The sequence below is a fragment of the Triplophysa rosa genome, linkage group LG17 (assembly GCF_024868665.1).
Source record: "Triplophysa rosa linkage group LG17, Trosa_1v2, whole genome shotgun sequence".
NCBI classification, from domain to species: Eukaryota; Metazoa; Chordata; class Actinopteri; order Cypriniformes; family Nemacheilidae; genus Triplophysa; species Triplophysa rosa.
In genome coordinates, this window is record NC_079906.1 from 11,774,988 (window position 1) to 11,800,130 (window position 25,143).

At 38.5% G+C, this 25,143-nt stretch overlaps 1 protein-coding gene across 5 annotated transcripts in view; it reads right to left on the bottom strand.

Annotated features, from left to right (window-relative positions):
* Positions 1–25,143, bottom strand: part of grid2 (glutamate receptor, ionotropic, delta 2) — a 357,135-nt gene that overhangs the window by 39,811 nt on the left and 292,181 nt on the right. For all 5 annotated transcript variants that reach the window (XR_008964686.1, XR_008964685.1, XM_057357001.1 and 2 more), the window contains one exon: positions 1,696–1,834. Coding sequence is in view for 3 of the 5 variants with exons in the window: in XM_057357001.1 (XP_057212984.1) it covers positions 1,696–1,834 (139 nt within the window). In the remaining 2 variants the exon portion in view is untranslated. The remainder of the gene's footprint in view (positions 1–1,695; positions 1,835–25,143) is intronic.

Sequence of the window (25,143 nt, forward strand, 5' to 3'; positions counted from 1 at the left end):
CCATCGTTGTTTAAAAATAAGCGGATGTAATTTTGAGGCTGTTTTAAACGAAAGCGAGCATCAGTGATGTGCTTCTTGTTTCTAAGCTGTCTCACATCCAACAAATCATGAAGCCAATCATTCAACACAATGGCAATCAACATGAACAAAACATCTGCAGCAAAAATTCTACCTTCTGCAACTACAGCTGCATCTTAGCCAACACAGTGCTATGATGAAAACAACAAAAACCATCCTAAAAAATACTCTTCAATATTCAGTCCGCTTTTATTCGGCAAGCTGATTCAAGGCTCGATTCGGGTTTTGGTACCTGCACTTGCCTCAAGATCAGGTTTCGCCTAAAAAGGATCATCCTGGGAGCTGGACCGAGCAGGTTAAGATCTATGCAGGGTAAGTGAGAGTTGTCGATAAGTTGATGTTGCCTTGATTTAATTAACGGCGGGTTAAGATCAAGTCAATATAAGCAGCAGTTGAACATTAACACGCGCTTTCAATAGTCTTGTATAAATGTGCGAGGCCACTAAAGAATATGATATTAAACAGACCGCGCTGACAGCTAGACTTTTAGAAATCAATTAAGCAATCTAAACTTCTATCTCAAGTCAAAACTGTGTAATCGCAAACTCAACGTGTTCAAACCCGTCCTCCTCCACCTCCGTCTCATAAATCTTTCAGCTCTTCCTGACTGATGCTCTACATCCTCTGCTTTCAAACATAACAGACCCCTGGGTGCGGAGTTTAGGCTGTAATTATTTCTGTAATGACCCTGCCATCATCTACACATTAAAAGATAATACATTTAAATTTATGGAAATCCTAATTAGGTGCACAGATCTAGAATCAAGCGATCTAAGCGCCAGCTCATTAATGATAATCTAATGCGACGAAAAATAAACAAATTGATATCTTGAAAAAAGAAACGCTCTCTCCCTGGTAACCGTCCCGCACGCGTCGCCTACGTGGCTGTGACATCCAAGAATGGATTAAGCACAATTAACTCCATCACCGCTAGCTATCGATGTATCCGATCAACCCAATAATTTCATAGTTGTAAACATGCTAACTTTACACATCTGATATGACCAATGGCGGAACGCGATTGGCTGATTCGCAGAGTGGGCGAAGAAACAGCTGTAAACAAACAGGGTTTGGAACGAGTTTGGGTGTGTGCGTGTTGAGTTCCCAGTGCGCTCATGCATGCAGGTTAAATGAATCACCGGTGCATGGACGTCTGACGTCATTCTCACTGGAATGATAGATCTAATTTGTGCCACAGGAAATTAAAACGGGGAGTTTGCATGCCCCCGAGAGTAGTTTCACACACACGCAGCATTAACTGAAGCAGGCGTGAAACCCGCGCCGGGGTCTCGCGCGTATTTATTTACACACGGGCTGTTGAGTGTTTACTCGCGTGCGTGGGCCGCCACCGTGTCTTCAAGTATAATTGATTCAATCAACTGATTCGTTCTTGATTTTGTTTGATGAATGCTTTTCAATTAATTCCCCTCCCTAATCAATGCTGCCAGAATTCAGAGCTTTTTAGCGACATTTAAATCCACCGGCAAAACAACATATTTAACCCAGATGAAGATGGAAAGCTGCATCTTCAGTGTTGTTTTGTTATTGGAGGGATGATTACAGTGTTGAAGCTACATAACGAGTGACATTTGAAATGTACGCGTGCAGCGCACTCACTGAATGGAGTTTTCGATGCGGGAGATGGTGAGAAATGCGGCCAGATTTGCAGTGTAGGAGGAGATGACGATCAGAGCGAACAGCCACCAGACCCCCATCATCATCCTCGTGGCCAGAGTCGTGTAGGGCACCTCGCCGCCTAGAGAGGGAATAAGAGAAAAGAGTGAATGTTAAAAAAGTTTTGTGCTTCATTTTCTTTTTTGTAACAATCAAAAGACATGTAAAGATTTAAAATACAGCTTTATCTTTGACACTTGGACTTTGGTGCAGCTTAAAGCTTTGGTACAGCATTAAAGGAAACATTGCATGACAATCCAACAGGCTTGAAAGTAAATTTTGTATGTTACTCCTAATAAAAACACATTTTTTTCCATGTACAGTATTTAGACGTTATGATATTATGGTTATCTCATTTATTATATTGATCTTAAATTCCTGTCCAAGAAAAACTGTGCATAATATTAGGTGGGTGGTTTTCATCAAAAGAATTTTGAGTTTTAAGAACAGATCTCGAATTTAATTTATTTTACACATAAACGTTTTAAAAGAATAAATCAAATAAGAGGTTAATGGGTAAAGTAAACATGTATTCCGTTTCAAGGATGTTGATACTTAAGAATACTATTATTCTTCAATACCACTCCTTGCCCCATTAAAGGAATAATTTTGTCATCATTTACTCACCTTGTTGTCATTTTAAACCTATGTGATTTTCTTTCTTCTGCAGAACACAAAACAACATATTTTGAAAAATGTTGGTAACCAAAAACCGTTGGTCCCCATTGACTTCTACTGGACACAAAACCAATGCAAGTCAATGGGGACCAATGGTTTTCTGTTATCAACATTTTTTAAAAAGATCTTCTTTTGTGTTTTGCAGAAGAAAGAAAGTCATACAGGTTTGAAGTGACAATGTGGCATGTAAATAATGATATAATTTTCATTTTGAAGGTGAATTATCCATTAAGACAAATCTGTTCTTGCATATCTGTTGCATCAATGTACTTCCTATAAAAAATGCAATAAAATACAAAACAAAAACATGAAAGTATTTCGCAGAGGAGAAACAGTGAAGGTGGGGGTTGCAAAATCCAGAACAGACTGTAGTGATGGAAAAAACTTAGAGGCATAAAAAACAGCCATCATTTGTAATGTCAACATTTTAACATCAACATTTCTCCCGTCACCACTGTCAGAGCACAAACGCGCCTGTTTATTCTGCGTTTCAGAGCCCTGCTAATTCCACAGCCACAAACGACAAGCGGCTTTTTCTAAAAAGCGCCGCACACCACAACAATGATGGATCGGCACAATCCGAGGCTCGCAGCTACACTGAAAACCGTTAAAAATTAGTCCCATCTATCCTCGTGGCTTCCCATGTCACTGCAGTCTCGCTTTGTAAGTGCCAAGCATTTCAGCACTCAATAAGGTATTTGACAACTCCATATCTGCAGGGGTCCACCGAGATGAGCTGTCTTATTAAAGAAAGTTTTTAGATGACTCACGCACATACGTCCCGCAGGCTGTGTACTCTACACAAACTTTGTGCGGTTTTAATTTCAGCAAACAAGTCCGTGACAAGTTACCCCACACATTTCTTAATCATCTTTCTTAGGTTCTTATATTCTGATGAAAGACATGTACAACATTCTCCTTTTATTCGCTTTTACTGCAGAGATTTTGGACCACGGATTAAGCAAATGTCAGTAGATCCCCATGAAGCTCCTTCTTCAGCTGACCACGTGTTCTCAGGTAAAGCAGCATCTCTCCAAACTGCAGGTGGCGTTTGGCCTTCCTTTTGGGGGCCATTACAACCATTATAACTGGGGGCATGTCAGTTATATACAAAAAGGGCTATTTTAAGCTACATATTATAAAGAATAACAAACAAACTAACTCCTAAATATATTTTCAGTTATGCATTTGGCAGAGATGCTTCTATCCAAAATGACTCCCAATGCATTCAAGTATATTTGTGTTCCCTGGGAATCAAACCCCTGACCACCGAGTTGCTAACACAATGTTCTACTGTTAACAACTTATTATATAAACCTTAAGTGAGACTGCTGTCTAAACGCTAAAGTAATTCATGAGTCAGGCTGAAAAGTTCATCATCTGCATATATTTTTGAACAATAACATCTCTGGTTTTTTAGGTTCCAAATAAAACAAGGCTGAAACGCTGACTAATTATCTTTATACAAAAGCACATCTGTCAAATGAAAAAAAACAACAAGTCAACATCTATAAGAGCTCTCGATGAACGCTGAGAGCACATCCAAAAGCAAGGCAATCAGGCATTCTCATTTCCATTTTAATACATAAACAACATGGCTCAAATGGAAACTACTACAGGACAGTTACACATGACAAATGCTATTAATAAAAAGAGCAAAACAAATAACTGTTTTATAGCAAAAGGTGCTTGTCTAAACAACAGAAATAAATTATTAAGCACACACTTATACAGCTACTGCAGACTCCTTCTGACAAATCGCTTCTTCCAAATTAGACAACACAGCTACAAAAGAGCAGCTGAATTAGACATTTGGAGTTACCTCTTTAAACCTATTATCACTGCAATGAAGACAATCAGGATGCAAACTTATAAACAACACAGACCTGCATGAATACATGAGAAATGTTAAACTGCCCAAAGGACAATGCATGTGTCAAAATACTGTACTATTTATTGGGTTATAGCAAAGATTAATTAAAAGCTTTCATGCTGAAATAGTACAGGTGTGCCGGTAAAGTCAACTAAATCCCTTTTCTGAAAGATTATGAGTCACCGGTGTGTCAAAAAGTTACTGTTCAACTCCAAAAGTGAGTCTCTCTGTGTACTGAGGCTTAGGAGGGGTTGAGTGCAACTCTTTAAATTACAAAATTGCAACTTGTCATTAACAAATACATCTGTGCTATTCAAGGCTGGAGAATTGAAACCAGGATGCAATAAAACCTGAATGCGTTTATTTAACAGTTCCATTAATTCACCAGACACAGAACTACAGTACATGAACACTTTACAATAAGGTTGTATTTGTTTACATTAGTTAATGCAATAGCTAACATGATCTAACAATGAACAATACATCTACAACATTTACAGTATTAATCTTAGTTTGTGTTCATTTTGGCATTTACTAACGAAATATTAAAATCAAATGTTGTAAATGTAACATTTGTTAATGCACTGTGAACTAACATGAATACATTTAGTCATTTAGCAGACGCTTTTATCCAAAGTGACTTACAAAACAATGGAAGCAATTGGAACAACACAAGGACAGCAAAAACGTAAGTGCAATAAAAGAAAACTGGTCTCATAAAGCCCACCATAGTATACAGAGCGAAGTTTTTTTTTGTTGAAAGAGTAGAAAAGAGATACAAGTCAGAACTGATCAGTCAGGTGTTGGCGGAAGAGATGTGTTTTCAGACGGTTCTTAAAGATGGCCACAGAATCTGCTGATCTTGTAGCAGTGGGCACATTCCATAAATGTGGAACCGATCCCGAGAAGGTACGTGAGAGAGATTTTTTACCGTTTTGGGATGGCACCACAAGACGTCGTTCGTTTGCAGAGCATAGGGATCTGGCGGGTACATAAGTCTGCATTAGCGAGTGAAGGTAAGGGGGTGCCAAACCAGTGGTGGTCTTGTAGGCCAGGAGCAGAGTCTTGAATTTGATTCGAGCGACTATAGGGAGCCAATGTAACTTAATGAAGAGAGGAGTGACGTGCGCTCTCTTCGGTTCATTGAAGACCACTCTTGCTGCTGCATTCTGGATCATCTGTAGAGGTTTGGTTGTGCAAGCTGGAAGTCCAGTCAGTAGCGCATCGCAGTAGTCCAGTCTGGACAGAACAAGAGCCTGGACTAGGACTTGCGTAGCATGCACGGATAGGAAAGGTCTAATTTTCCTAATATTATAGAGGATGAATCTACAGGACCGGGTGGTGCTGGCAACCTGATCAGTGAATATTTGCATTGACAATAACAAAGTATAATAACTGCTGAAAAACATTGCTATAATGAAACACGTACAACTTTATTGTCAAGTGTTACCAATTTAATAAATCAAAAGTTTCAGTAAACTGTCTATGGTTGGGGTATTACATCTGATCATTCAGGCCCTATAGGAAAGTGTAGCTTCTCATCAGCCATGTACCAGTAATGGGAATGATACTGGTAAGGAATGTGACCTCTGGTAAGCAGAGTACTGGTAGGAGGTATGGCTGCCAGTGAATGGGGTTCTGTTATGAGATACGACTGGCAATGCGTATAAAAATGCGGCATGCCAGGTCTTTAGCAAAGGCTGATTGCATGCCATTCTCTATGGCTGCAGGATGTTGATCTTCAGAAAATGAGCAGGACGGTAATGTAGCTTTATCTGCACACCCAGCAACTGGGGTTCAAAGCCGTCCTGCCATGCACATCAAATCAGCAAGCCCCGTTTCCAGCAGGTTTCTCACTGCTTGCTTTTGATTCAGCAGCAGGCCAGGGGCTACACACTTCTCCCAACCCCTCACTGTGAGCCGACTGAGAGAGAGAAAATGTGTGTGAGGGAGACAAAAAGCTTTTAATAGAGGAACATGTTTCTAGTGTCTGAGGTGAAAGAAAGAAAAATACCAATAAAAACTATAAACAATATAATAAGTGTAATACTGCCTTTAATTTTTAATGCTTTTAAAAAGAAAAGAAATAGGTTTTTTTGTTTTTCTGAGCAAAAAATAAATATACATTTTCCCTGATTTACAGAAAACGCCCACTAAAATGTCATTCAGTGTAACAATCTTAACAGGTATATTTACAACAAAAATCAATTTATGACATATTAAAAGACTAATTACTTTCACCCCAAATGCTAATTAGTTATTTTTTGCCAAATTCTTCCTATAGGTTTTGCCCATTTGTCAATAAGATTTTTTTACTCATTTAAAGCACAATAAAATGTAATATGCTCCCTTATTATTTATATATTTTAATATGTACAAGTCAGAATAAGCATGTTGTTTGAATTTGTACATTAATATTGTGTTGCACTGAATGACAATGTAACATTATTTCAACCAAATTGTGACATTTTATTCTCCAAAAACTTTAGTAGACAAAACTAAAGTAGACATTTTACTCACATTTAATGTGCTTTCTATGGACATAAAATCGCTTTTGTAAATTTCTTTTGATGCGGACATATTAACGTCTCAGACCCACACACAAAGACGAAACAAAAATAAAGAATGATAAAAAAACAAATCTAAAATACAAAATAAAATAAAGGATAATATAATATGGGTAAATAATAAAGATGTAATTAAAGGTCAGGGGTACGAAATTTAGCGGCATCTACTGGTGAGGGGGCAAATTGCAACCAACGGCTCACTCCACCCCTCCCCTCCCTTTCAAAGCACTACGGTGGCTGACACAGAACTAAGATGTCGTCACGTTTCCGCTTCTTTACAGAAGTAGATAACTTATTTACAAAACACAGTTTGTCCGTTTAAGGCTACTGTATAAACAGCATGGTGAATTCCATGCATGGGGACCTGCGGTATATATAGATAGAAATAGCTCATTCTAAGGTAATAAAAATATAAAATCTTAAAAAAAAAACTCACATTGCTAATACTGTTACTCAATAGGAAGTCAAATGGCAGAATGCAAGCTATACTGTATATACCAGCACATTGCATGAAAATGAGTGTGCACTTTTTTTTTAATACTTTCTCCTATTCAGCTTAACATACAGAGACAACAGCATGTGGGACATTTTGTAGGTTGATTCTACCAATAGCAGAGTAACAGACCAAGAGCATCTATTTGTTCGACCAACAGCATACAGGAAAAGTGTTTGGTGAAATCTGTTTGACAACGTTCATTATTTTTGTAATTCTGATGTGTGACACTCATGGCACAGAAATTACACACTTCAGCCTTAACAGCCCCTGTACACGAACAGGTTCAAGATAAATGTTCAAGGTGTCAAATAATTCTTCTTCTGGGTGCGCCGGGACACCAAATCCTATAGAACAGCCAGGACACTCTGAATTAAGTGGATTCCCAAGTGACACAAGCCAACATGAAACACAGCGAAGAGCCCTTCAAGACTGTTAGAAGCCTCGTAAATATAGCTGAGGGTGAGTGCACACACACAACTTGTCAACTCACTCCTCTGGAGAGGCTGAGAGAGACCAAGCAGAAGGTCAGGAGACTCTGTCCAAACATCTTGACTGATGGGATATGCAGTGCTTGCCTTCATACTTGTGTTTTATTTCTTTTAACTGCACAAACCTGTTTGTTTGAGTGTCCCGCCCAGCTCGATATAACAACACTTGCTCAACGACGGCATGATTTTGTATGGGACTAAAAAAACGGAGAGTGTTCATAAACGCAAATCTTGGGAAATGCAAAAATTAAGCACTTCATATTAAAAGTGTTTTTCTAAATTCCATTCCAAACACACTATAAACCGAAATCTTTTCGTTTTATGCTGAATAAAAAAAAATAAAAAATGAAATAAACCAGTAGTTCAAAGCAAATTTGACTTTGGTGTGACATGTTCCTCAAATAAGGTTATTAAAAATTCTTGTTTTGAAAACTCCACTCAGGCTCCATCACAGCCACCTAAAAATTTACCTCTTCAATCCGCTGCCTCTCAGCAGTTAAAGCAACTTCAAATAAGTCCTTTGAAACTACTGGCTCTGAACATTCAAAGGTTTATACATTTCTAGCTTGTAAAGCCTTAAATCTCTGCTGCACCTTGAGAGCTGGAGATTGTAGCTTCTGATGAGTGCTGTTAGTTTTATTTATTTATTTCCTTTCTTTGCAAGAGCACTCTGGCGATAAATAACTTAAGGAAAAACATGTTCGTCGTTTCGCTGGAGCGAAGCTGTGCGCCGATTGTCACCTTTATTTCCCTTTCACAACGCCAGGCCTGCCAGGTTTGGCTGTGTACATAATCGTGCGTGTGTGTGTATGACTGCTATTTATTTAAGCCATCAAGTATCCCATTATGAGGTTCGCTGGCAAATATTGCCGTCAATTTGCATACAGTTTAACACTCTGAAGCGCGACCCCACGACTCCCTGGCCGCTATCTCACAGAGCAGTCAGTCTGCAACTCTCAATGCTGTAAATAATCAAAATATAAGTAAATAAAGCTGGAGGTGCACCTCCCAACACATCTCTTTAGTCACAGTGTGCCGGATGCTGGGTTCAGGCATGTGGTGTAAGAAATACAAACACACAGGGGTAGATGATGAAAACGCTAGAGAGAGAGAAACTCAAGGCCCCATGGCATGGCTTGCATCAGGGCTTTGAATGCATCACTCGACGTGAGCTTCACGTGTCGCTTTGACCTCGACATGAAAAGCGTCGCAGACAGTGACGTGGCAGACTGATTTCATGGGGTTGCTAGGTAGCAGGAATGCGCGCAAGTGAAAACATGCATTTGATATCAGATGGGAGAAAATCCTGATGACTGATGATCACAGAACACAAAAAACAAAGATAACAAAAAAGAAACATACTGTATCAATACAAAATATTAAACAATTAATAAACAATAAAAAATATTAAGTTGATTATTGAAAATTAACATCAAGTTAAAAAAGAAACGAATGAAAAGAAATGGACGATCTCGAATAGTTTTAATTTAAATTTATAAATGTATTGTTTTGTTTTTTTTGCTTCGCAAAATCTATCTTCATCATCTAGACCAACGCCAAAGCTGGATAAATCATGCATGGAATCATGCTGGTCTTCACAGAGCAGGTTTAATGTGCAAGCGTGATTGCATGTTCCAATCTAAATGAAGACCACTCCACATGACATAAATGTGACATGAAAGAAAACATGTTTTTCCTTTCATGATACATGCATTCACTGTAGCTCGCAGTGTGACAACATCTCAATGCTCCCTTTTCACTCTCATTCGAATAAATGGCTTTGTGCTAAGTGATGCGCATGGGGTTGTGAAGGGACAGAGGTGTTCAAGATGCATGTCGGGGTGAGAAAGGGGTGATGCACTGTTGTCTGATAAATGCATCAGGAGAGCCAAACTGAACACAAACTGCTCTCGGTGTTCCCCCATCCACTCTGCTATCTCAGGAAGTGCTCAAAGCAGTTTATCTTGTCATATCTGCTTGTCATTTATTACACCACATTGGAGCGAGGACACACATTTTGGAATGATTCAAAGTAGCAGTTGAGGATAGCTTATTTCTCCAAGCTTATAACTAGAAAGCAGATACAAGTACTCGGAGACTGAAGACCCATAGTTTACCCTTTCTTTCCTATGCAGAACACAAAAGAAGATATTTTGAAGAACGTTGGCAACCGAACAGCACTGGTCCCCATTGACTTTCATTGTATGGACACAAAATCCCTGAGACATTTCTCAAAATATCTTTTGTGTTCATCAAGTTTTTAATGACATGAGGGTGATTAAATGTCAGGATTCTATTTTTGCATGAACTATCCCTTTAAAAAATGTCACTGCATTAGATCATATCGAAATAAATTATACCAGATGTATTCTAAGGTTGTTTTTAACCAGCTGAACCACTACCAGCTGAACAACTATTTAAACTCAAATGGACAACTGGACAAGTTTCAATCTGGTTTCCGGCTGCATCGCATCACAGCACAGAGATAATAAAGATAATAAGTGATATTCGCATAAATTCTGATTCTGGCAAATTATCAGTAATGGTAGTGATAGATCTTAGTGCTGCATTTGACACTGTCGGTCATAACATACTTCTAGAGAGACTAGAAAACTGAGTCGGTCTTTCTGGGACGGTCCTTAAATGGTTCAGGTCATACTTAGATGGGAGAGGTTATTATGTGAGTATAGGAGAGCATAAGTCTAATTGGACGTCATCGACATGCGGAGTCCCACAAGGCTCAATTCTTGTGCCACTCTTGTTCAGCATGTATATGCTCACACTGAGTCAAAATAATGAAAAAGAACCAAATTGCATATCACAGCTATGCAGATGACACCCAGATTTACCTATAGCCTTATCGCCAAATGACTACAGCCCCATTGACTCCCTCTGCCAATGCATTGATGAAATTAACAGTTGGATGTGTCAAAACTTTCTTCAGTTAAACAAGGAGAAAACTGAAGTCATTGCATTTGGAAAAAAAGATGAAGTTCTCAAGGTGAATGCACACCTTGACTCTAGGGGTCAAACAACTAAAAATCAAGTCAAGAATCTTGGTGTGATTCTGGAGTCAGACCTTAGTTCCGGTAGTCATGTTAAAGTTCTAACTAAATCAGCATACTACCATCTCAAAAACATTGCAAGAATAAGATGTTTTGTTTCCAGTCAAGACTTGGATAACTTGTTCATGCCTTTATTACCAGCAGGGTAGATTATTGCACTGGTCCTCACCGGCCTTCCCAAGAAGACAATAAGACAGCTGCAGCTCATACAAAACGCTGCTGCCAGGATTCTGACTAGAACCAGAAAATCTGAGCATATTACACCAGTCCGCAGGTCCTTACACTGGCTTCCAGTTACTTTTAGGATTGATAGTACTGTTACTCATTTATAAATCACTAAACGGCCTAGGACCGAAATGCATTGCAGATATGCTCACTGAATATAAATCTAACAGACCACTTAGATCATTAGGATCAAGCCAGTTAGATATACCAAGGGTTCACTCTAAACAAGGGGAATCCGCTTTTAGCTTTTATGCCACCCGTAGCTGGAATCAGCTTCCAGAAGAGATCAGATGTGCTAAAACATTAGCAACATTTAAATACAGACTCAAAACTCATCTGTATAGCTGTGCATTTACTGAATGAGCACTGTGCTTTGTCCGAACCGAACTGACTGCACTGTATTTCATGTACTGTATAATCATTGTATTCTTAACGGTTTTAATGAACTTTAAATAAAACAAAATATCATTTTAAAGGTTTTTAAATTCCTTGTTTTTATTGTAGTGATTATTTTTGTATGATTATTTTAATTGTTTTTATGTAAAGCAATTTGAATTACCATTGTGTACTAAATGTGCTATATAAAACTGGCCTTGCCAACTTCAGCTTTTTAGTCGTTTTTATTTTTATTGACTAATGCAATATTCATATATTTCATGTAGCTTGTGTTTCCAAATATTTTTTGGCACTACACCGTCAAAATTTGGACTGCTATAAGCTATGGCCTGACCCAAGGCTGTGAGCAAGCTTGTTGTTTCTCATTAGAAAGGTGGAAGATCTTCCATCTCACTTCCTTTAAATACTGCCGAATACTTCCTAAAGGCCATACATGCATGTGCACAGATGCACACAGGATCATGAAATATGTATGTGCACCCACAAACCCAAAGAATCTGCGTGAGTCACAGAACGGCATTGTAATTACTATTGTGCTCTAGGAAATGCAAAACGCAGCTTCTGACAGATTCAGTAAACACTGATGCAAAGATTTCCGCTGGCTTGTTTTGGCATCGTTTTCAGCAGAGTTGTGATTCATTTTTCATGCTTGGTATTCAAGGTGTGCAGGATAAAAAAAGCTTTGCACATTTTCCTTAGTGTTTCTTGGTCCAGCACCCCCGTCGCATTGGATGCGCATAATTTACTGCAGTTGCATTTACTCTTGGACTTTGAAGGATAAGCAACAAGAATACAGTCACAGAAAACGTATTAGCCTTGCCTTTCCAGAGGTAACACTTAAATGATTGTTTCACCAGCCGAGCAGTTGAATATTACAGACAGAGCCCATTAGATTTAAATTTACACTCTCCAATAATTGCTTTAGCCAGGATATTACAAGATATTGGAATGGGCCACACTGAGATCATGTTCATCCTACACGCACACAAGGAGAAAACCCATCCCACCCACTTTCTCAGGTCTCCTGAAAGACATGTTGTGAAATGGAATATAAAGCTTTAAAACTGATTCAGTAGCATGACAACTCTTCAGTCGGAAACTATGCTAATGTAACTTCCAACAGAGAAGCCTGCCTTTAAATGGTCTATTCGAATCCGCTGCACATATTGTCAAGTAATCCATCTGTAATCCCATATGAACCGCTGTTATCCATCTTCGCACACAGTTTGATTAAATGTCATTACATGTAGGACTACATCGTGACATCTTTTTCACATTCTGTTGACAGAAAACATCTTTCAGACGCACATCACGAGCGTTCATCACACTGTACATGCTGTAACATGGGTGTGACCTTTCAGTCAGTAAAGGATCTAATTAAAGAAGTTGTATACTGTATTTCAAAGTTACGACGAGTCCCAGTTTGACCCTGTTCTCATCTAGAAACTGGTGTTTATAAAAACACGGCTGACCCGCTAACCTGTGCAGGAGCGTTATACTGCAGAATATCTAGATCGGTTACAATGCAAGTCTATCACCTCAGATCTATTTCAGGCTGTTACATGCCCCTTCAGCAGTTTCTAATTTAGTACCCTAGCTAGCAAAGACAAGGACCATTATCATTACTATTCATACACATCAGACTAAAGAGAACACGTGTGTGCATGACTCACTCATTTGAATAAGACAGGTGTGTTGTTACCTCTACAAAACTCTTGAAAGAAAATGAGAACATTTTCCATAAATGATATGATTTTATTGCATTGCATGATTAAACAGTATAATTCTATCATTAAGTGGTTTGGATATTGAAGCTAAAAAGTAAAAGCATACAATCAGACGCAAATGGATAAGTCTGAAGTACGCACAGCAGACTACAGACAAAACAGAGCGTCACCACTTCAGTGTGAAGATGCAGATGCATTCAGACTATTTACACTTTTCCCCACACAATGGGCATCCTAAATATATACTTGACCCAAGTGGATATTGAAATGCATAGAAAACAAGCGAGTTTGCCCAGAGAGAGGTCTCCTTCCGTGTAGTGGGTACTCAGGAAAAAGATGCCATACATTATGTATGCCTACAACAGAACAGATCATCCAGAGTGATTCGACGCACATCTGTGAGACTAGTCATCTGGAGCATCGCCAGTTGAGAGCATTGACTTTGAATTGCATTACGGACAAACGCTCCTCTTCTTATTTTTCATCAACAGTCACTCTCGTTCTCTAGCAAAACTGAGATCCGAGTCTAAGTGGATGATTTTAGTGTTACCTCAGAAGTTGCATACCAACTATACTAATAAAAACTATCTGAACACAAACAACAAAAAACTAATTTTCTTTCACATTTTGATGACTTCAGCAAAACGAGAAACCTTTTAAGCGGAGGAAAATGACGGATTCAGCAGATACTTTCCACTTGCATTGGTCTGTTTCTCATTTTCAGAATCATTTTAATTTAAGGGTTTGTATCAACAAGAAAAATGAGTTTACTTTCTCACTTGGGAGGAGAATTGCTTATTGCTCTTAATACAGAAAGGAAAAGTGATAATTTATGCAGAAAAAGCCACACTGTTCGTTTTCTATACGTTGTATACGTTTTTTGTCATTATCATTTCTGTTTTTGTGAGACATTTTCTCCACATCAGTACATGGGGACACACATAAAAGCTAAGCTTAAACTCTCCCCTGGCCTATGATTTATACGAACTCTATATAAACCATGATATTGCTTATAGACCGGGATGCCTGCACTCATCTGCTGTCATTTTACAAATCTATGCTTGAGTGTACCTTTGGCAAATGATGCTGCATTTTCCCCCAGTGATCAATGGCATCAAAACGACCACCTGTCATTGTCCATTAAAACATCTGATGCAGGGGTTGGACATTAATATAAACTGGGGAAAAGTCCTATGAATAGTGGCTTCCTCCCGTTCCATTAAAATGTGTAGGGGCAACTAAGCAAGACATCAGTCTTTTCACTGAAGAGGGTAAATACTGTGGTGCTTGCTACATTCATCTACTTGCACTTTGAACTTTTTCATACAGTATGTACTTTTTAAAGGCAACCCAACCCAAGATGAGACCTTAAAGGGATAGTTCACCTAAAAAATTATTTTATTTCATGATTGTAACGAGGAGAGCCGTGAGGGAACGGTGCGAGGCCGGTGACGCGAGTGATAATGAGTGTCAGCTGCGCGTTGCACCGGTCTCGCATCTCTCACGGAGGAGCTACAGAAGCATAAAAGGACGAGCGACAGGAGTGTACGACGAGAGAGGACCAGACCTGGACATTGTGTTAAGTTTTATTTATGTTTGTGTGGCCGGCAGTTGACCGTGAGGTAGCTGTTGGCCCTTTACTTTCGTTTTGTTGTTGGTTTGTTTTATTAAAAGTTGATTTAATGTTCGCCAGTTCCCGCCTCCTTCCTTCCTTACTTTGAACATTGTTACAATGATTTTCTCAAGATTTCTTTCTTCTGCAGAACACAAATGAAGATATTTTGAAGAATTTTGGTAACCAAACAACACTGGCTTCACAAGAAAGTGAACAAATGATTAGAGATTGTGTTATTTTTGGGTGAACTATCCCTTTAGGCAATCCTAGACAAAGAGTGGCTACTAGCCTAAAGAGGCAAACCTTTTTGGATTTTTATAGTTACATCTTAACTACATTTGTGTTATTCCATGGCATAGTATTGAGGAGCTTACCATTATTAATAATGTGGGGAAAAAAGAATGAGAGAGAGCGACCCTCGACTTTTGACCTATTATGTGTGTATAAATAAATAAAAACATGTGTAAAATAAAAAATAATGATATAAAATAAAAACATTTTTTTTACTGTGCATTCCAATTATCAATCAAACTGCAGTTGGGTTGTTTTAAATAAGTAATAATAACTAAAAACATACCGCTAACTAACACATTAAAACAATGAAGACATGGCAACATAAAAAACATGATTTTTGACGATTAAAAAAGAATCTGTTTTGCAAATTAACTCTTTATATATTTATATCATCATTAATTATTCAGCACACTGCTAGCCGATTAGCTTGCTAGCATACACCCAAGTGAGTACACACACTACAAGCGGTTTCCTCTCTGGTGGACAAGTGAATTATTCCTGACACTATAATATGAAATTCTAGCAACTCTTTCATTGGTGTTTTTGCCACTAAAAGGCCCGTGAAAATCAACAAGCTAACTGACACCAGTTAAAGCCGCACTGTCTGTCGGTGTGTGGTTAATATTTAATCCACTCGTTGTCACTGTCAATTTTTCTCATTTTATTTAATCAGAAACCGGAGGGCAGAGGATGCAGAGCCTCATGAATTAATTCCAAAAGGCTTTTCATTTAGAGCGTCTGATTATTTCATTATGATGAGTCATTTGTGTCATTCATGTTCTGGCTGGGCAAAATGAATTATGAACTCAAAAGGCCAAGGTTACAGAAAACACACCCAGCCTCTCGTGCGAGTGCCGGGCCAGAGAATAGCCGTGTGAAGTGGAGCGTGAATGAAACAAAGACCAGCGCTCTGCTCCGGCTGATCTGGACTCCTCAATTCTTTCAGAGGGAGGTGCAGATGTAGCGTCAAAAGTTGCCTCAAGTCAGTCAGACTCTCTACGCGCTCACTTTTGAGTGAATGCTGCTATAATTGCCTAGATGATTGACAGATAAATTATCTATCCAGAAAGGCCAGCTGTCACTGACCATTTCCAATCTTCTTGGACGGTGTTTGGATCTAATTCACTTAGTCACACAGTGCTGATGTGACAGAATTCATCAAGAGCAAGTTTATGCCAATGGTGTACACTTGCTACTAAAATAAAGTACAGTGAATAATTCATGGTTTATGACAACACTTACATCTGAGGTCTAAACTTATGATGCGGTAAGAAAATTTGAGATTGCGTATTGATACCATGAACAGATGTGGCCAGGTGGACATCTAATAACACTCTTTATTTTTTCAATATTTTTCAGCTTTTAAAATAACCTAGTCATTAAAATAATACAAATCTTGTATATTAGATTTTTCTAAGCCGCACATTCATAACACCTTTTCAACTTTTATGTGGTAGCCAACTGGGATGCTTTTCACTCTTGGAGCTGACTCCTTTATTCTCTAATCCAATTAAAAAAAATGTTTTAAATTGCATTAAAAACAAAATTCCAGCAAATGTAAAGAAATGCATACGTAGACACAACTGCAAACTATCGTCATATTAGCTCTGTCCATCAGTGTGAATCTCTCACTTCCTCTGACGCAAGGAGAACCGTACTGCCACAGAGCATTCTCACATGTGTTTATTATGCCACACAGACTATGACTCATTCACACACCTCAAACACCATTTAACCCTAACAGCCCCCACTCAAAGCGTCAAGAACCGAGCAATTACCGCAACAATATACAAACTCCTCACAATGGCACGTGGAGAGTCCGTTTCTTGAAGATATTCTGTATTTGAATTTAAGATGGTGTGGAGTAAGTTGAGGGAGGTGTTATGCGGCTAGCATAATGTAAGTGTAAGTGACTCCCCTGACTGCAATTACTGTACATCCTGGTCTATATAACTGGCTATATAGACATATAGCGTGGATTAAGACATGGATACAGTGGAAATGGCAGAAATGTAATTAACATTTTAAAAAGCTGCAAAATAACTGATTGACAGCTCTAAGTGTATCTAAGAGAAGTGAACTATATAAAGCTATATTCAGTTACTCTACAGTGAGTCTGAATGTCAAATAATACGTCAGAGAATCTGCATATGTGACCCTGCCTATGAAATCGAGCCTGGAGCATCAAAGTAGTCATAGCCATAAAATGACAAAAAGGTAATGTGTGTTTCTTGCTGTAAATGATTATATCATTGCTGTCCTTCCAAAACCTCAGATGTCCAAATTCAAGTTTTTCAGAAAATGGAAAAAACACAGTACTTGAGATTAAATACTGTCGAAGTTGACAAGCACTTTTTAATACTTTCTATTAGTTAGATATTTACAAAACCCCCTGACAAACATGAAGGGTGACTAACAATAATGATTTATTAACATATGGAGATATGAGGTTTCAGAAGGACAGCAGCATAATCGATAGATTCGGATCTCTAATTTTCTTTTCAAACTAATAATTTTAGATATTAAATAATGATTTTCATTATTTTGCACAAAAAAATCCCAGAAGCTGCCGTCCCAAACAATTATTAAAATTTTTGACAAGGTCTTACTCAGTCAATATTAAAGATCAAGGTTGTATTTTCACAGAATGTTCTTTACATTAAGTAGAATGATTTTATGTAGAAAACAGTATAGCACAAAACTTTAGCTGGGTTTTCACTGGCAAGGTCATAGGCTTTATGTTTATTAAATTAAGAGCATGTGGCTCTTTCAATATTCCAACTTTCATTTAAAGATGTTGGAAGGATTTTATTAACATGCATGCCTGCTCACAGTCCGTCTGGCTAAAGGAAATAAAAAAGCTTTTCCAGACAAAAGAACAAAACAATTGGTGGAGTTTAACTTAAAGCACTGACGAATTGAAATCGACCCACCCACCCAAAGACCTTTATCGAGAGCAAGGCAGAATAACTAATTAAGTCTCAACTTTCCCCCCTGTGCAACTTTTCGTGCCGCGCCGCCCACTTTCTGATTAGACCAAACAAAGACGTAAAAGCTAAGATTGGCTGAGAGTCATATAATGTAAAGAGCACTAGCAACACCTTCTCACTCGTCTAGATTAGGTCAGTGGGGAGGCGGGGCAGGCTGAGCGTGTCAGTAATAATTATGAGTCCAGGCAGCCGAGGGGTCCGGCCTCTCTCGGGCTGTCTAAACGGGCCAGACTAATGAAAGCAGAAATGTAAGGTGAGGCTGGAAATGAACAATCTTTCGCATGGGCTGCATGGGGCTCCCAGTGAGAGGAGAGAAAGAGCGTGAATGAGATTTCCCCCCTCCCCGGACAGCTTTACTCAACCGCCCGCCTTCATCTTTGTTCCTGCCACTGTATTATCTTATAGCTGTGTAACAGTATCCACTTGAAACAGATCTGCACCAATTATACAAGAAACACAGCTCTGACAAGAGACTCTAGTGGGGATGAAGAGAACTGTTGGTTTGTGTGTGTGTTAGTGTATATGCATTGAGTTTGTGTCCTAACAGAGTAACAGCAGATGCTAATGTGATCTGTAAGGCAGTGTAAAGCCATGAACACACTTGACGTCTTTTTTGACAAGAAAAAGTTGACAAGAGCATTGAAGAAAAGCTGGCAGCGTTTGTGCATGAAGGTACTGTAGCTCAGCACACAGGATTCACATAGGCAGAATAACAGAAGTCTATTTGAATTATAAACAGAGACCGTCTTTGCAAAAACCAACCACATATTTTAAAACTACAGTACTAATTTCTCGCTAGAAATGCAATCGAAAGTTATTAAAGGTGAAAAATAAACTTGATTTCATATAAAAATATGTCAGAAAAGTTTAACTTTTTTCAACTTAAAAAGACGCCCTGAGCTGCAGAAAAAGACGCCGGCGCTGGCATTTAAAAAAGCGCTCAGCACTTTTTTTGAAAACACGGTTTACATAGGATTATAATGTAAAACAGACGCTAGCAGCTTCGAAAAAGAAGTCAGGTCTGAACACGGCCTAAGGACGCAACACACAGTATGTAATCTAGATTAATCAGGCTATAAAATACACTGTAATTAAACCATGATATATTTACATTAATGTACATAATATAATTTACACACTCAGATTCTGTTCCTTTTTATAAGTACATACTACAGCGTTGCTTTGATGATAAAGTTGCAATGACAACAAACAGAAATGAAAGAAACCGATCAAATATCACTGCGCAATGTTAACTGATGCTAAATTACATTAAATCATGATGAGATGTTATTTCAAATAAACAATAAGAACCACTAAACACAATTATATCTGTGAGTGCTGAAAAGTATGAATTTTATGACAGTAGTCCATTTCATGTACCCAATATTGTCTGTTAGTACACTGTGTGTGTTTTCTATATAAAGAGTTTTCTAACCTTATGATGCCAAGGACCGCCAAATACGAAGAACCTGTACGCTGTTTCTAAAATACATACCAATTTTTGTTATGTAGTCTGTTAAATAAATTGTAAATGTGATATTCTAAAGACTACATATTGTTTCCAAGCTTAAATAATTAGCTTGACATAATTGTCGAATGTACAGTATATAACCCTAAAGATAAATTTTTCACACAATTCAAATGTATTTGTACTGTAGCAACTTTAACTGTAAATAAAATGAACTATAGGTAGAAAAACAGAGTGTCTGGTTTTTGTGTTTTTGCAATGTATAGACTATTTTGCAAGCCATAAACAATGTTGCACAAGCGCGCCCTCTTTCAGTACTTTTAACGCTACACAAACGTTATTAAAATTACAACAAACAAAAGTCCTTTTGGACCAGTGTTGTTTACGCCTATGGTCTATAGGTGCCGTTATACAGCACATGTGTTGTGTTCTGTGTAAGCACTGCTAGAATGTGACTTACATCTGCACTTTGATTTGCACGGCTGGATCCCAGTGGCGATTCTTAGCAAGCTCTGAAATGATACACTAATCTCCCTCACACACTCACACTGTGAATGAGGAATCATATATAGTGGCGAATTGTGCTCCAGTAATGCATGCATTAGATTGCCTCTCTATGCACAGCAGTGTTGGCGGATGATGAAATCAGTTTAACATTGCAAGAGAGAGAAAGGGAAATGGTCAGTGGAGGGATTTGCTCGGTTTCAAACTCTTTGTGTGCTGTCTGCGGAGGCGGCGTTTTAAGGCATCACAGGAGCGCTCCCACAGCGAAGACTGTTACAAAACCATCTCAATTATGCTGCCTACTAAGATGCCTCTTTTTTTTAAGTCAAAAACTTTACATACAGTATATCATTTGTGAAAGAAGGAAAACCATAGCTAATAACTCTAAAACCTTTCAAACATGCAACATTTGGAACAGTGTTCCTGCAACGTCTTTACATTTTGTCTAATTTTTGACTGGAGGGTCATCTGGGGTTTGACTTTGCCTGTCTATTTCTGTTTCCCTGTCCAAGAGCTCAAATGCTGGGAAGGCAAAGACCTATAAGCCACTGAGTATGTGTTGGTTTGCCTTGCCCATGGCTGTACAGATTAAAGCTAATGGTAGACAGAGTAAATCTTGTGTCCTGCTGAGGAACCCATGTGCTGGGTCTCTGTATGGCAGTGATAAGGCAAAGGCCATGTGGTAAAAAGGCAAGAAAAGGAAAAACACGGCTTGTTCTTTTCTCCTCTCTATAGTGCTCTAAGTATCAGACAAAAAGAGGATTCTTCAAAGCCATTATGTCACTCTTCAGACTGACGTATGGCGCGGTTGCAAAACAGACAGTGAGTGAAATCTACGATGTTGGAGTGCAGCGCTTTTCATATTTCAGACTTGATAGAGGAGGAGAGGCGGGATGGGGAGCTCAGTCAGAATGAAGATGAAAGGAATAAGAGAGGAAAGCCGAGATGAAAGAGCTGATAGGGGCCCGTGGCCCTCATATTCATTGTGATACCACGCGTTTGGCAGTGTGCGTGTGTGCGTGTGTAAGGGTTGGTTGGGGGAGGAGTTAAGCAGATGTGTGTGAATGTAGCCTGGGAGCAATGGGGGAGAAAGGCAGCACAACGCTAACTGGGTAGTGGGTATCTGTGTGCGTTAGTCCACAATGTCTGATAATGTCCAATTATAATTGAGGTAAGTGAACATGTGTGCCACAGAAATGCATCGAATTGCAAGAGACTTAAAAGGCAACACGATTCGACCTCCATCATGATTCTCTCTCTATCTTTCCTACCATAGAACTCTGAATTAAAGGGATAGTTCACCTAAAATAAAAAATGCTGTCATCCTCTTTTCATTTCAAACCAGGAAGACTTTCTTCTTCAGAACACACAAGACGATATTTTGAAGAATGTCGGTAACCGAACCACGGTGGTACCCATTGACTGATGGACACAAAACCAATGCAAATCAATAGGTACTGCTGTTGTTCGGTTACCAACATTCTTCAAAATATCTTCTTTTGTATTCTGCAGAAGAAAGAAAGCCATACAGGATTGAAACGACAAGGCATTGAGTAAACCATGGCAGAATTTTCATTTTTGGGTGAACTATCCCTTTAACTGATATCATGTTCTACCAATAACTTGTAAACATGAAGTCTTTAAAAATAGAAGTCACTGCTACCAAACGCTCCTCGGTAGAGCAACAACACAAAACAGCAGAACTCGCCTACAACGGGACTTTGACGTCAGAATACTTATTTAAAATACATTTGAGTAATTAATCGAAAAACTAAAAATAATGTTAAATAAATACACAAAATAGACTAAAAAAGATCAATAAATAGGTCATTTAATTAAAGTACAATGATTCTGTGGAGGACCAAGGAAATGGTACAAAGAAAGTGGAGGAGGCATGACTGTTTATCAAGACTGTATAAGTTGTAACTCTGAGCACACAGAGATATTCTATAATGTGCTTTGCAGGCTAAAGAAATAGGAAGAAAAATCAGCGAATGATTTGGTGCTGTACATGAAAACCAGCCGTATGTTGCAGATCTTCCCAAAACACTTTCCACTTCTTGATTGGAAAAATCCCCTAAGCACAGCCTGCACCTTCCTGTTGAGCCATCTGCACTACACAGCGACATTCACTGTTCTTGTGATTGACAGGTTCATTCACAGGGTCTCAGTGGGTAACCGTTGACTCCACAGAGCCTGGAATCTTGCACCTCGCCCCATCAATAAGCTTGTGAAAATCAAACGTCAAAAGAAGCAGAGGAAGTTATTGTTATATATGATTTGTGCACAAATTCATAATTCAAGTGATGTTGAAAATATGCCACATTTCAGTTCATCATGAACACATCATGAACAGGCGGCGACCCTTAAAGGTATCGTTCACCAAATAATGAAAATCCTTTCATCATTTATTCACCATAATGTTACTTCAAAACTGTATGACTCTCTACTGCAAAATTTTGAAGAATGTTGGTAACCAAACAACATTGGACCCCATTGACTTCCATTGTATGAACACAAAACCAATCACAAAATTTCTCAAAATATCTTCTTTTGTGTTCCACTTAGGAAAGAGTTACATACTGCATACGTCTTGATTGGCATGAGGGTGAACGAAAGATGACAGATTTCTCACTTTTAGGTTAACTATCCCTTTAAAGCGGATGTTTAAATGTGCCCACTTTTAGGAAATGCATAAAGAAAAGAAACAAATGTTCATTACCTCTCACACAGAGAACGCTCCTAAAAGCCAAGGTCCATTTCTCGCGAAATAAGGCCCAGGATATTATTTAACAACCAGAATTTGACATTTTCTGAATAACTATGAGTTGCCTATGAAAGAGCTGCTGCCACAATGTCACAGTGTGCTGAGGACGGTTGCCAGGGTGTTAAGGACGGTTGCCAGGGAACCGTTATGCTTTTGACAAGGTGTTCTGAGTAATTTCTTAGTGTTCCAACTCAAAAAAGGCCAGACTCAAATCTCTGAGATATTCCGGTTGCCAGATATGGCTCAGGTGGTCTCTCCTTCAATGTAATTACACAAAACTTTTTCCACTTATTTTAATACCAACCATGCAAAAACATTCAAAGTGCAAATGTATAACCACTTAGCATAAAAAAAAGAGCTCACCTCGCCTCAATAAGCCACACTATTTGCAAAAGCATTTACATTTGTAGAAAAACAGAGGGATGAGTACATGCTGAAGTTTAATACTGAGGATTTGTGTTCAGGGATGCACAATAAAAACCTTAGCAAGCACAACTAATTAGTCCAACATAACTTGAACTTGTATTATTACAAAACTAAAAAGGTGACAAACAGAAAACACTCGGTAAACAAATTTAACAATGCAAATTTACAAAGCAAAATGACACAGTATGTACAGATGTCAGTTTGCGCAGGTAAACCTTATACTTGCTGTACCCTACAGGCACTAACAATAAGTCTACATCTAATCTTTGCTTATTCAACACAATCTTTCGCATTGTGTCGCGACGCCTGTTGTGTTACATTACAGAACAAAAGTGTTGTTAGTAAAAAGCTTATCTAGATCACGAGGCATTATAAAGGCACCGTGAATTATGCCGCATCAGAAAGCAACAGCAAGAAAAGGTTACAGGGAGATCAGCAGGCAACTAAGTGATCTTTACAAAGCAAATGTATTTTCTCAGCTAATTGAAGCAGTTCCTTTAGTGAGCTTAAGACATCAGGGGCTCAGCATTAGTTACAAAATCTACATGTTTTACTTACAAATGCAAGCAGATGAGAAACATTTCCAGAAAATCTTGTGGGATTTAAAATAAAAGGCTTAAGGAGCTTGACGTTACTCAACGTGTGACAGGCTTTAACTGATCTTCAGAAAGCCACAAACCGATAATGTACAAACAAAATATCACATGTACCACACAGTGGTTACTTAATTGGCTTTGGGACCCAGATTTTATGTTTGATAGCAAGTCGGGTGGCGACCCAACAAAGAGTAAAATTTAATCTGAATATTTTTTTGGAGGGGGGTCGTGACCCATCAGTTGAGAACGGCTGTACATTATTTTATATGGCATTCAATTATTTCCAATAATACAGCAAGAGAGCAATTTATACATTTACTGTACATTTATGCAATCAAGCACATAGATTTATTGTCATCATTATGTGCCTTTCCTTGGAATCGAACCTATGAAACTGGCATTGATATCGCTATGCTCTACCAGTTGAGCTAGAGGAAAGGCCTTAATTTAAGGATATACAGTATATAAAACAAAAACTCACCAAGCAACAGAGGAGTATGGAGCGATTTTAGTCTCATTAATTATTCACGCCTAAAACAAGATACACACATGCGTAAACAGTTTCACATGAACAAAACCTAATTTACGTGCACAAAGAATAAATATACATTTACAAAAAGCAATTCACGTGCGTAAAACAAAACTATTTTCTCATAAAGTACGTTTCGCAAACATACGACTGTGCACAAATATTTCGAAAGTTTAAAATGTACACGTTTATCATGTTATGTGAATGTGCAAATCGTCACTCACGTGTGAATCGCCTTGGATGTGTGTGTGTGTTTTTTGAGACTCTCCTGGCAGCGCAACCCCTCCCACGTGGGTTGTCGTACTCTTTAGCCAATCAGATTCAACCTTACCATTCAACAAATCATAATCGTGGAGAGCACAGAACTCAAGGAGCTCTAATGTTAGCACTAAAGGCTCGTTTGTACAGTTTCGCTAATCTACTCTCTGAGCTGTGATGCTGTATTAAAACATAATACAGCCACGCAATAAATCTGTTTTTATTAATTTATTTTGTAGGAGAAAAGTGAAATAGTGAGTGAACATGACCACTTAAAAACTACACAACCAGCAGTCACTTCCACTGAACTGCTAAAATCCGTCTGGGTAACAAACTGTGCCTGATAGATGAGATATGTTCATGTTTGTATGTCCATACAATGTATGTTTTAAATGAACAAGGACAACTAGTTCTTGGAAACATTGTTTT